General features: G+C 40.8%; 1 protein-coding gene across 1 annotated transcript in view; it reads left to right on the top strand.

Moving 5' to 3' along the window:
- Positions 1–12,408, top strand: part of trappc9 (trafficking protein particle complex subunit 9) — a 107,027-nt gene extending 94,619 nt beyond the window's left edge. The window contains exons 4-5 of the mRNA XM_079653437.1: positions 9,626–9,849; positions 11,050–12,408. Of these exons, the coding sequence (XP_079509563.1) occupies positions 9,626–9,849; positions 11,050–11,229 (404 nt within the window). The 3' untranslated portion in view covers positions 11,230–12,408. The remainder of the gene's footprint in view (positions 1–9,625; positions 9,850–11,049) is intronic.
- Positions 12,409–13,418: the final 1,010 nt, after the last annotated feature.

Here is a 13,418-nt window from a genome sequence, read left to right as displayed (position 1 = left end):
ATCAGACTCAAGATTGTTGCCGGAAGTCCCCACGGAGAACTTCAGATCAAAATGAACACATAATGAAATATGACCCCCGGTTTGATGATTGACAGGTCACAGAACAATGGGGGCTATCTACCCTTACCCACAATTTAAAGTAAGTCACACAGACTCTCTCCTCTTTACTCTTCAGAAAGATGTCAGAACAAAGTGAAAAACAAACAATGGCATAAAATATTATTAATATGTCGGGTTGTAATAGATTCATTTATTTTCTTCTCAGAGTGTACCAGAATGCATAGTTTATGTTAGTATTTCTAAAAATCTCCTGGGGGAGAATCCCCCCAGACCCCCTGCTGGGGTTGGGTTTTCAGCATGTGTGCCTTTTTATACAGTTCAGCTTTGATTCCATCGTCTCATGAAACCTTTTTTAAAAGCATACTTTAGTTCTGTGAAGGGATATAAGGGATATATGCACTGTACTTCACTTTCATTAATATTGTAAGCTGAAAAGCGTATATATTACAGCACAATTTTTTGTTGAATAGATTTGAGTGCTTCAAAATGTTGGGTCGCGATTTATTGACCAAGTAAAAAGTGGGTCCCGAGGCCTGACCAGTTGAGAAGCACTGAAATAGAGCAAGTAATACAAATAAAATAGAATGGAAATAGTTGAAGGAGAGTCTATATACAAGTCATTGGAATATGATATATTAGATCAATAATGTGTAAGTTGCAGACAGATGAATGTTATGGATGTTCTTTCAAACGTTCAGCAACACCACAGTGAAGATTAACTCATGAGTAACGGCCCGTCCACACGGCGGCATGCATTGAAGCTTCAACGCTTCTGCCCGTTCACTTTGAATGGGGTGACGTCACGCTTTGCCCAACTGCATTGTGGGAGCGTTGCTTCGCTTCAAAAGTTGAGCAATGTTCAACTTTTGAAGCCTCGGCAGAAGCGTCAGCCAATCAAATCATATGCCAGTACAAGCTCTAGCCAATCAAACTGCGTGCGTGTCTGTCCGGGGCGGGACATTCATGTGATTGGTTGTTGGTCGAGTTTCAGACACGCCCGCCAGCAAGCTTCAACGCACGCCGCCGTGTGGACGCTGCGTAAAGGTCCTGCATTCAAAATGTTCACTCAAGGAAAAGTACACAATTATTTTCTTTTTAAAATGGAAAAAAATAAAATATCACAGTTCAAATTGTCAGGGGATAATTTGCCCTGCATGTTTACCTTTTGCCCTCTGACGCAGCTGACCAACCTTGAGCAGCCGCTATCTCCCTTAAGGAGGGGCTGCCCTAGCATGTTGTTGTGGTTACCAGTTTGTGACCGGGCAGCTCTCGGTCAGAGATAGTTATTGTTGTGGGACACCTGGAACACATCCTACTCGGGGGGTAGATGACCCCGAGCCATAAGCGACAACAAATGGGATTCAGTGTCCTCAGCTGTTTAGTCTATCTATTGAAGAATGTTGATTATTACACTCTGAACTAGTTCAAACCTGGAGCTACAGGAGGGGTCTTCAGAATTGATTGTGGCGTCTCAACCGTGTGGTCAGATCGTGGCCCGTGACATGTCTTGTGAATTATCCGCTCCAAATAAACCGTCAGTGTTTGCCATCAAAGCTCCAGCTCTCCTCGTGTCTCTCTGAGTCCTGACCCCCATTGCTTCAGGAGTTTCCCCCACAGATGTTTTTTATGTTCTTCTCATTTGTAATTGCAGGCATGATGTGTCATTTGTGTAAGCCTGAGATTGTTTATTGAAATCCTTATAAAGGATATGAATAATTTAAGCACGTGGGTCGTCAGCTTCTTACAACTAAGCCTTATCAGCAAGATGATAAAAACTGAGTTCAAAATCAGCTAATATGCTTTATCGAAAATAAGAAATAGTTATATATTGATTGCTAATGTCAAAACAAAGAATACTAAAGGGATAGAGAGGGATAAAGGAAACAGCTGTTTGAATTGTCCTTACGCGAAACCTGACTTGCTTCTAGACTTTAAAATCCTTCTTCTTCAAGTATGACAGTTTTTACAAATGAAACAAAAAAGAAAAATGTTTCATGTGGATAATTGTACCGCTTGAGTGATTTATCAAAAACAGCTCCAGGTGAATTACTTGTTAAGATATTCACGCAATATTTGCCGATTTAAATAAAATAGATGCGTGCGGTATGTGCTGACGTAGTGAAGCATGTAGAAGTTTTAAATGCTCCTTCCTAATGGCCCATTTAAGAATCATACCTTATATATTTTTCATGAATGATTGATGTCTTTATCTCGTTATTGTATCAGCTGGTCAATGGAGTTCATTTGAATTGGCCTACTTTATTTAAATGACTCTCCCTTACCTGTCACAACACAGACAGTCATTTCAGTACCTGTTGCATGTGCAGAAATGTCACTGTCCAAGATGGCTGCTATCGTACTAGGGCTGTGCAATTAATCGCGTTTTAATCTCGATTACGATTTTAGCTTGCAACGATTACGAAAACAACGAAATCGAAATAAAACGATTATTATTTTTGATTTAAAAAAAAAAAATGTTTTTATTATTTTTCAGTTGAATTGTACTTAAAGTGCAAGGTAATCAACTGTTAAAAACATGCTGCTTCAATAAATGGATGTTTTCAAAGTAAATGGATAATTGTTTTTAATAATCGTGATATCAATTATTGACCAAAATAATCGTGATTATGATTTTTGCCACAATCGAGCAGCCCTATATCGTAATACATTTGACTAATAGAGAGCACAACTGGGCTTTTTTATCTTCAGGAAACTAGACACATTCCTGAATGAAGCCACTTTCCATAATCACTGTGAAGGTAACCTGGAAATAATTGGTGAAAGTAGCTCTACGTCTCTCAGCTCTGCCCAACAGGAAACAGACAGCAGATGTTTACAGCGTTTTGTCGTGTCCTCTCTGGAGAAAAGCAAAGATGTTTGCAGAGAATCCCAAAGGAGAACCCCGACCAATCAGAAACCTCGATGTTTCCAATATCGGTTTACGTGTTTAAAAAGTGACATAATGGCTGAGTTGTGTCAAACTTTAAAATTAGTGTGTGTGTGTGTGTGTGTGTGTGTGTGTGTGTGTGTGTGTGTGTGTGTGTGTGTGTGTGTGTGTGTGTGTGTGTGTGTGTGTGTGTGTGTGTGTGTGTGTGTGTGTGTGTGTGTGTGTGTGTGTGTGTGTGTGTGTGTGTGTGTGTGTGTGTGTGTGTGTGTGTGTGTGTGTGTGTGTGTGTGTGTGTGAGATCCAGATAGTTACTAATTCCTTTTCTTTATGGCGGTCACGACCGGGAACACCATGGATGTTACAAAGTTGACTAAATCATCCGCGTGCACAGACGGGGCTGCTGTTAACGTCGGTCTGTACAACCGAATTGTGCCAAAACTACGCCAGCCCCCCCCCCCTCACTGGAGAACTGCGCTAAAACAGCTGGTCACAAGGTTCATGCTCTGTGGTCACGGAGTACTCCACTAGCACCCTCCCCCCCCCCCCCCCCTCCCCCAGAAGTTGGAGTACCAAACACTGACTCCAGGTAATCTTATATCAAATAGTGAATTCTACTGCAGCAGAATGTTGCATGTCTGCACAGTGTTATATGTTCACCGCTCAGTGTCAGTAAATATTGTGCAGTTAGTATTGGACTACAAGATAGAGGCGAGCCTGTACAGGTAGAGTTATTTAAAGCATAAATGAGGGGGTTGGGTTCTGGAGGTGTGGTTACAGCAATTGTGCTTGGTTGGCGTGGCCTGGGCCTGGTGGTCGAGCCCAATGTGATATCTTTTCATGGGGCCCAAAATCCCTGGCGGCGTGTGTGCGTGCGTGCGTGTGTTCGTGTGTGTTCGTGTTCGTGTTCTTGTGTTCGTGTGTGTGTACCTTTATTCTCCACGGAGTCATTACCCGGGTGATCTCTTCGGGCCCCCTCTCGTGTTTTGAGTCAGTCTTTTTTCTTGCTGCCGTTCAGTGAGCTCATAGTTTCCAAATAAATCACGGTGTCTCCCTCTGTACCTCAGCCAAATGGAGGCGAGTCAGGAGTGACGGGCCTCACATTAGAGGGATTGAAGTCACTCAGAGTTCCTGGGGCGGTTGTGAGAGGACAGAGAGAGCTCAGAGCAGAGGGGGAATACAGACTCAGATTTCAAACTAAAGACAAAGTAGACTGTATCACGGGTTAAAAGGCTTGCGTTCAATACATCTAGTAAATGTACAAACGTATTGTCATCGAATTATTCTTAAATAGGCCCTATTATGCTTTTGGGGTTGCCCCTCCTTTCTTGTAGTGTGTTATATACAGTAGGTTTTGGTGCATGTAAATGGTCTGCAAAGGCTCAATGGAGGTCCCCAGGGAAATCATGAATTTTAGGGTGAAGACTTGGTTAGGGTTAGGCATGTGTTGGTTGCATGTAAGTCAATGTTGTGTGTGTGTGTGTGTGTGTGTGTGTGTGTGTGTGTGTGTGTGTGTGTGTGTGTGTGTGTGTGTGTGTGTGTGTGTGTGTGTGTGTGTGTGTGTGTGTGTGTGTGTGTGTGTGTGTGTGTGTGTGTGTGTGTGTGTGTGTGTGTGTGTGTGTGTGTGTGTGTGTGTGTGTGTGTGTGTGTGTGAGCCGATGTAGGCTATCTATAATTTGCACATCTCCTAGCAACAAGACTTTGAACAAACTAAATATATCTTCATGCTTAGGTGTCACTATAGGCTCACTGCCACCGGCTATGTGTGTGTATAAATCAGTCTGTGCATGGCAATAACCTCTTGATACATTATGTATTAGGATGGAGGGGTTATGGCTATATACTGCAATAAAAACATTTACTGTACTCTACAGGGATCCACGTATTGAATACAAATAAATACACTTTTAATGTAATTTTAGGGGAATCAGATCAACTTGTGTCTCTTTTACTGCATTGGAAAATGTATTTATATATACAGAGCCTGATGGGGGTAATATCACAAGAAAATCTCAGTTTCTTTTTAGATTTAAGTTTTACATATAGGGGAAATCAACATTCATATCATCTGGGATTAAAGTGGTTAATTGTCAAGAAACAAGAAAAAAATCTAACATTTAGGAGAAAAACAGAGGAATTATGTATCTGCAAACTGATCCATTATATACCAAAAATGTATGCAATTAAGAAACGGCATTGAGTGATTATGTTGGTGCACAAGGGGTGCATCCCGTAAGAATGTAATGTGGCGTTGGTATCTTTCAAATTGGAAAAAAACCGACTTTCTTTGCAATGATTTTGAGGAAGGTATAAAATGACTAACATGTCAACACATGAAAGTATCACTATGGAAACAAAGCCTCGCAAGGAGGGACGTATCCCAAGAAAACATATTTAACTTTTAAATGTACGTGAAAAAAGTCTTTGATGTTCTTTGAGATTAAAGTAATCGTATTTTAATCTCGATTACAATCACTTTTTTGAAAAACTATGAGATTGAAGAGAGGTGATTGAAGATGAGAAATGTTTGTATATGTTTGTATAAATGTAAATGTATGTAGGAATAACTTGCATAATGATTTTAAAGGACAATCATTGATAAAGTAAGGGGTGGGAGTGAATAAGCATTTGCTTCCTCCTGCTCCCTTTCGGACACATATGATTTATTATTATTATTAATATGAAGACTTTTTTTTTTTTTCTTTTTTTTTGAATATACAGATATTACCATGAATGTGGATAGATACTGTATTTTAACAATGCCGTATTCTGTTTTTCACATTTTTATTTTTTATTTGTTATTTTTTAATCTGTTCGAAATAAAGAATAAAGAAAGAAAGTGTTAAATTGACAAGAAAAACCCCACAGACTGCAAAGAAAGTGGATATTGTTTTAGTTTAAACAGGTCATTTTAAAAGGAAAAATGTACGTGAAAAATCCTGAAGTGTATTACAAGCGAAGTGACACTTCATTTGACATCAGACAAAAAGCCCCCCCGAGCCCCTGCTGGTTCTGGAGTGAAGTGCGTATTTAATACAGACGTGGATCTGAATGTCACCTCCTGTAGTTTCAGCTCTCCGGGCTTTATGACAGCACGCCATCATTTCCCCTCCTGCTGATGGTCTGTCTATCTTCAGAGGCAGAGAGTGTCCAAACGTGTGTTGAGGACCTACATGTTTAACAAAGTCTTCAGTTAGAGCTGGCCTTTTATGGTATTCATTTGATTGTCTTTGTATGGTAGTTCATTTGAATCTTTTGTTGTATCTTTGTTCTCTAATTTAGCTGTAACTCCATCATATACAATGTTGTTGTTAGTTTGTAATCTGTAAAGCCCACTGAGACAAACGTGTTTTGTGATATTGGGCTATACAAATAAAGTTTGATTTGATATGTCCCCCTCCTCCTACTCCTCTCCACACGCAACATATCGGCACACCAGCTCTGACTCAGTGTTTATCACAGCTGCGAGCCTGACTCTAGAAAGCGTTTGTCAACCCGTTCGTGTGTGGGGCGCCGTAAGGGGGTGAAAGGTTAGGACGATTCTAAGGGCCCGTGACTGACAGGGGCCCCAAAACATTTTAGAACATTAAGAAAAAATGTTTAAGTAACCTTTCATCAATCATCAATAATTAACATTAATATATCGTTAAATTCATAATGTACTCACTACACTTACGATTCATTTCATTTTTTTTCTGCCAAAAGTTAATTATCCGACGCCTCTGTACACCCCTCTCTATTTACATGTAATGGTTTGGTCCTGCCTCCAAACGCTGTGCGGCACCGCACTTTCTGGCAGAGAGTGGGAGCATGTGAGGAGGGGTGCTAGTACTTACGTGTGTGCCATCTCTCAATCATTCACAAAGTCAAGCTTTCAAGAAAGAAAAGACAGGAGAGAGGGACTAAAGGGCGACAGTATGTCACCCAGTTTTTCAAAAGAAAAGGTGGGTGGTCCATGGTGGAAATGAGTCTGTTAGCTAAGCTTAGTCCATTGTAAATAATAATTGTAATGTTTTGCTGACATTAAGTACTGTCAATATCTTCACAGACAATTCAGAGGTTTTTCATTTCGTTCCTCTTTTAGCTCACATTTAATAAATACAGGTAGATTTTTAGCAGCTATTCATACTAAATCAGTTGTCCCTCCCCTGGTGCCAGGACCAACAGATCCATCTCTAGGCTCAGCAGCCCTGTCCCCCCATAAGGCTTTGCAGTCTTGTCATGCTGTCCATTGAAAGCCAGTTGGCTAGAAAGCTGGACTTCAAGGACTTGATCAGTGACTCAGCCTGTAAGAAGGCTAGGCGCTGGGCTCTTGGTGAGTTTACGGCTGAGCCAGGGCTCGCAATAACTGTTGAAGGGCAAGGCTATGGTAACGATATTGGATCACACAGAAGACGCATGATGAGAAAAAGACTGAGAACAGGCTCTGATTTAGCACCACCATCAGGCCTTTCCATTTCCATTTCCGTTTTGTTGTCCATTTACACTTTAATAACCGCTTATTTTGTAGTTGGTATATTTTAATTGAAAAAATCTGCTGCTTATGTTATTTATTTTGTTATAGCATTTTATAAATGATAATATTGGTGTTAATGTTCACTTTATTTTAATTTAAGAGGTCATGTATATTTAACTTACGGTATATTTATTTAGATTTATGAATGTAACATTGAAAAATGTTATTAAAAAGGCATGTACACCACAAGAGATGACTATTGAGGTCTATTGTCAGGAATGTTAGTCTTATATCAAATAGTGAATTCTACTGCAGCAGAATGTTGCACGTCTGCACAGTGTTATATGTTCACCGCTCAGTGTCAGTAAATATTGTGCAGTTAGTATTGGACTACAAGACAGAGGCGAGCCTGTACAGGTAGAGTTCTTTAAAGCATAAATGAGGGGGTTGGGTTCTGGAGGTGTGGTTACAGCAATTGTGCTTGGTTGGCGTGGCCTGGGCCTGGTGGTCGAGCCCAATGTGATATATTTTCATGGGGCCCAAAATCCCTGGCGGCGTGCGTGCATGTGTGTGTTCGTGTTCGTGTGTGTTCGTGTTCTTGTGTTCGTGTGTGTGTACCTTTATTCTCCACGGAGTCATTACCCGGGTGATCTCTTCGGGCCCCCTCTCGTGTTTTGAGTCAGTCTTTTTTCTTGCTGCCGTTCAGTGAGCTCATAGTTTCCAAATAAATCACGGTGTCTCCCTCTGTACCTCAGCCAAATGGAGGCGAGTCAGGAGTGACGGGCCTCACATTAGAGGGATTGAAGTCACTCAGAGTTCCTGGGGCGGTTGTGAGAGGACAGAGAGAGCTGAGAGCAGAGGGGGAATACAGACTCAGATTTCAAACTAAAGTCAAAGTAGACTGTATCACAGGTTAAAAGTCTTGCGTTCAATACATGTAGTAAATGTACAAACCTATTGTCATCGAATTATTCTTAAATAGGCCCTATTATGCTTTTTCGGGTTGCCCCTCCTTTCTTGTAGTGTGTTATATACAGTAGGTTTTGGTGCATGTAAATGGTCTGCAAAGGCTCAATGGAGGTCCCCAGGGAAATCATTCATTTTAGGGTGAAGACTTGGTTAGGGTTAGGCATGTGTTGGTTGCATGTAAGTCAATGTAATGTCCACTGAAGTGATGTGTGTGTGTGTGTGTGTGTGTGTGTGTGTGTGTGTGTGTGTGTGTGTGTGTGTGTGTGTGTGTGTGTGTGTGTGTGTGTGTGTGTGTGTGTGTGTGTGTGTGTGTGTGTGTGTGTGTGTGTGTGTGTGTGTGTGTGTGTGTGTGTGTGTGTGTGTGTACGTGTACATGACAACATTGTGCTGCCATGTTTATAAAGAATGCTGTTGGTAGATGACTGATATATCCACACTAACTGTTGTGTCAAACTTTAAAATGTCCCTCCTCATGAAATCTATTTATCTAAATCAATTGATTACCTCACTGTGTGTGTGTGTGTGTGTGTGTGTGTGTGTGTGTGTGTGTGTGTGTGTGTGTGTGTGTGTGTGTGTGTGTGTGTGTGTGTGTGTGTGTGTGTGTGTGTGTGTGTGTGTGTGTGTGTGTGTGTGTGTGTGTGTGTGTGTGTGTGTGTGTGTGTGTGTGTGTGTGTGTGTGTGTGTGTGTGTGTGTCTCAACTATCTCGTCCTGTTTTAACACTAATCAGTCATGCATGAGATTAACCGGAGGGAGTTCAGTGTAATTCCCTCAGCTCCAGAGCTCTCGCTGATGTCAGTGAAATGTATTTTCTGACAAACAAAGCGTATTGATCGTCCTCCAGAAGCTAAAATGATCAGCCATTAACGGTCGGGTTCGGATGTAATGGAGATGGGATGAGATTTGAAGAGCTCTTAATTCTTCCCAATTCTCCTAATTTCTTTTTACAGAACGTCACACAAAGACAGCTGTCAAGAATCAAGGCTTTTGTTGTCATGTGTGCATAGCTACAGTGTAGTTATGACGATAAAAATCTGAGGTCACAGGCTCCTCTAACAGAGCAACACAATAACAGATACAATTGTTAAAGGAGAGTCTACATGTATACACAAGTAATTAGAATATGATATATTAGATAAGTAATTTGTAAGTTGCAGACAGTTGAATGTTATGGATGTTCTTTCAAAAGGTGTTTATGGCCTCTGGGATGAAGCCGTCCCCCTCCTCCTAATCCCTTTTTCTTTTCCTCTGTCTCCAGATGTTCTGGTGAACGGGAAGCCGTGTGACTGCGATGTCGTCGCTGACTGTAGATCAGGCGACGCTGTGTCTCTGGAGGTCCAGCTGACCAACCTGAGTAAGAACTCAGTGGGTCCGCTGGCGCTGACCGTGGTCCCGTACCAGGACTACCAGAACGGGGTCCAGAACTACGAGCTGGAGGACGCCGTGACCTTCATCGGATCCAACACCTTCTACATCGACACGGTCAGTGCACGTCATTTATCGAACATTAATAATAATAATATTGCACATGTTATATAGCTGAGTGTTTTGTAATGATGGTAATGTATTTATATTGCACATAGTGTTGGTGTGGAAGGTCTCAGTTCCCTTTACTGAAGGGTGAAGAGTTATATAGATACTCGTGTTTGAAAATACTCTGGTAAAAGTAGAAGTACTCACCAAACATATTACGTTTTAAAGTAAAAACGGTCAATTCAATATAAAATAAAAAGTAATACCATAAGTTTATACAATCATTTATTCTTATTTATCCAGAGTTGGATTAGTCTATTCTGGGCTACTGTAGAAACATAGCTAACCTAACCAAATGTAAATAAAGATTTTAATATTATATTTAATTTCTGCCCAAACATCCCCCTAAATACTTTCAGCTGTCCTTCAAACACCATGTTAAGAAAGCGTTAACAAACACGAGGGAACATGACTGTACACAGCATTTAAAAGCTCATCATCGTGTTTTAAATTACTTCCTCAGGCTTGCTCAGATTTATGGTTGGCTTCAGTTACGTAATGACGGCTCTCCAAATGATTCTAACGTGATGTTTTATTGCAGTTCAGGCTATAGAATACACATGCATCCACCTCAGGGAACAGTGGAGGCAGGCCTAGTGTTTGCTTTGATGAAGTAAAGCACGTTCCAACTTAATGTGAATTAAGACTTGAATTGAAATGTCCGGCAGGCAAGAGAAACATTTCAAATAAAACCTGTACCCCATCATGCTCAGCCAATAGGTTCAAACTACAAAAACACGGGTACAGTGTGTTCCTTTAAAATATCACGCCTGTGTTCTTTAAATCAAAAACAACCTTATCAGAGGAGGGCGTTTTTTAGTTCTCACTTTTGAATTTTGAGAGTTTCAAAAGCAGATGAAAGAATCCCCCATATGTGACAGGGCAAACATTCAACAATTACACCAATTGTATTGTATATTATATTCTTTGCAAGCTCTTGCGGGCCACATCAAATGAGGTCGCGGGCCGGTTTTGGCCCACGGGCCTTGAGTTTGACACCCCTGGTCTATCTGATGGAGAACTGTAGCGGATACGAGCGTTACCGTTCTCGTGTGGCCGCAGCATCACTGTGTTCCAGGTTCATAATGAAGCTACGCTAACCTAGAGGTCTGCTCATGTTTCCTTTCTGTCCGTGTGTTCCCTCTCCAGGTGAAACCCAAAGAGAGCTCTGTGTGTGTGGGCGCGCTGCTCTTCCTCTACACCGGAGATTTCTACCTGAACATAAAGTTTCAGGACGACAGCGCTGGACGAGATCTTCCTTTAGCTTGGTTCACTCTGCCCAGCGTCCACATCCGAGCCCTGGAACCCCCCCAGCAGGCCGGGGCCTAAAGGGCTCGTTAATGCACGTCTTAATGAAGGAAGGAGAGTTGTTCCTAGAGTTCTGTGTAAATACTATATTCTTATGCATTGAATCAAATGTAAATATCATTAAAAGGTTACAGTAAACACTGACGGGGAAACACTCCTGCACACAATCAGCCCGTACGTTAGCATCATGCTAATGATACGGCTAACATCTTTACGGTTTGGCTGTTTGGCCTGATTCTCCTTTTTTCTAAAGGCAGACTAAAATGAATTTACTTCAGTGACTCACTTGTGGTGACGGAGTTTGACTTTTGCATTTGTGTTAAATTTGACACAGGAATTCACGTCGAAGCGAACCCCACAATCGAATTTCTGCTAATGCTAATTTGTTATGGGACGGTGCTAGACACTCCAAAAAGGAGTAAACCATCTTATTATCTGTGTTGCCCCATCTCTAAATGTAGGTGGCCATGCTCTGCCACCCATTTCCTCAGTTATCAGTCCATTAAAAAGCTTGTTTTCACTTCCATTATAATGCTTTAGACTGGGCAAACTTCACCTAGACCGCACATTTGAAACACGTGGTGAATTTAAAAAGGACTACTTGGTAATGTTTACGAAAATAACTTGGCTCAGGTAACAATAGGTACATGTGTTACCTAACTTAAATTATGTACAGCCAGCCTGTGAGTTAAATATTTTAGGAATTGATGTGTTTGGGATGTTGTAGCTAGCTAGCTTGCTATCTGATGCTAGCTAGCTTGACTAGCCGCAACACATTGTAGTGAGGGCAAAAAAATGAAAGTAATTACTCTGTCTAAAAGCTTACAGTACCATATATGTTTGCCAGAATATCCAAATGTACACTTTGTGAGAGGCCAAGGACTAATATATTGTCCCATTTCATTTGAAGTGTTGTCCCCTTGTATTGGGAATAACAAGTTACCTTTTAAAAGAAAGTTAGACGAGTTAGCATTCCTGTGCAGAAGACGTCAGAGTCTTGATTGAAGAAGAGGAGATGAAACACTGGAAATGTGATTAGCCAGTTTATTTACACAACAATATATTTATTTCTGCTGCTGTATGGATCTTCTCTCTTGCCTCTGTTCCTCCACATTGTTTAATGATGAATCCTCATGTCTTAGATCAGCCTGTGATTACGTGCGACATATAACTGTTGTAAATAAAAGCTTAAAGAATCAACCGTTGTTTATTTTGCCCTTGTTTGCATTTGTCTCTCCACAGCCGTTATAGCTCGGAGTCCATTTTCTGACCTTTATCACCTCGGCATTTTGGGAAGCTCAAGTCTGACATTCACTTCCGCCGAAATCCATAAACAGTGATTACCGGAGAAAACATTGCATCACTAATAATCATTTTTAACATTTGTTTATACCAGGAAGGCTGACTGGAAGCTGTGCTGTTGTCTCAGGACACTTTTTATTACACTTGCTTTGACTCTTAGACCTAACCGTTTATCATCGTACCGCGCTTTGCTGGTGCTTTCCGATTTACCAACACAGTCTCACGGCATTTCGTGTTATAGTCAAAAAATTAATCTATTGATTCGTGTTCACCAACACGATTTTCCCATTTTTTTCGTTTCACACAGAACGATTTTAAAAGCAATGTATTTCTATTGGTAGTATGTTTCGTGCCTGCACCAAATAATAACAAATTAAAAGGAATTTTTTTTTTTTTTTAAATACAGATTTCAGTATTCCCATTTCTAGCCCCATTTATTTTCTTCGCGGATGGCAAAAAAACTCCGACATTATACAATTTAAAATAAAAGGGTTAGGCTTAGGGTAAGATATTGAGAAACAAAATGTTTTTAAGAACCACACAGCTTCTGGTATTCCAAGACCCGACCGGACAAAAGACATACTACCAATAGAAATACATTGTTTTTAAAATCGTTCTGTGTGACACGAAAAACATGGGAAAATCGTGTTGGTGAACACGAATCAATAGATTAAATTAATTTCGTGACTATAACACGAAATGCTGAGAGACTGGGTTGGATATACTTATAGGCTTGAAATTAAGTAGTCAGAGGGTGTCATGTGTATTTGAAAAAGGAGTGAGAGGAACACTCGGCAAAAGACAGCCTAGCCTTGATTTGACCATATTTAATTCAACAGAGGGTGATTTCATTCACACTGTGTCGATAAACTTTCTTAGAGAATTTAAAATGTGTCTATTTTCTTAAA

The sequence above is a fragment of the Notothenia rossii genome, assembly GCF_949606895.1.
Source record: "Notothenia rossii genome assembly, chromosome: 10".
In the NCBI taxonomy this organism is placed as follows: domain Eukaryota; kingdom Metazoa; phylum Chordata; class Actinopteri; order Perciformes; family Nototheniidae; genus Notothenia; species Notothenia rossii.
The sequence above is the reverse complement of the archived record's forward strand: the minus strand, read 5'-3'. Positions and strand labels throughout refer to the sequence as shown.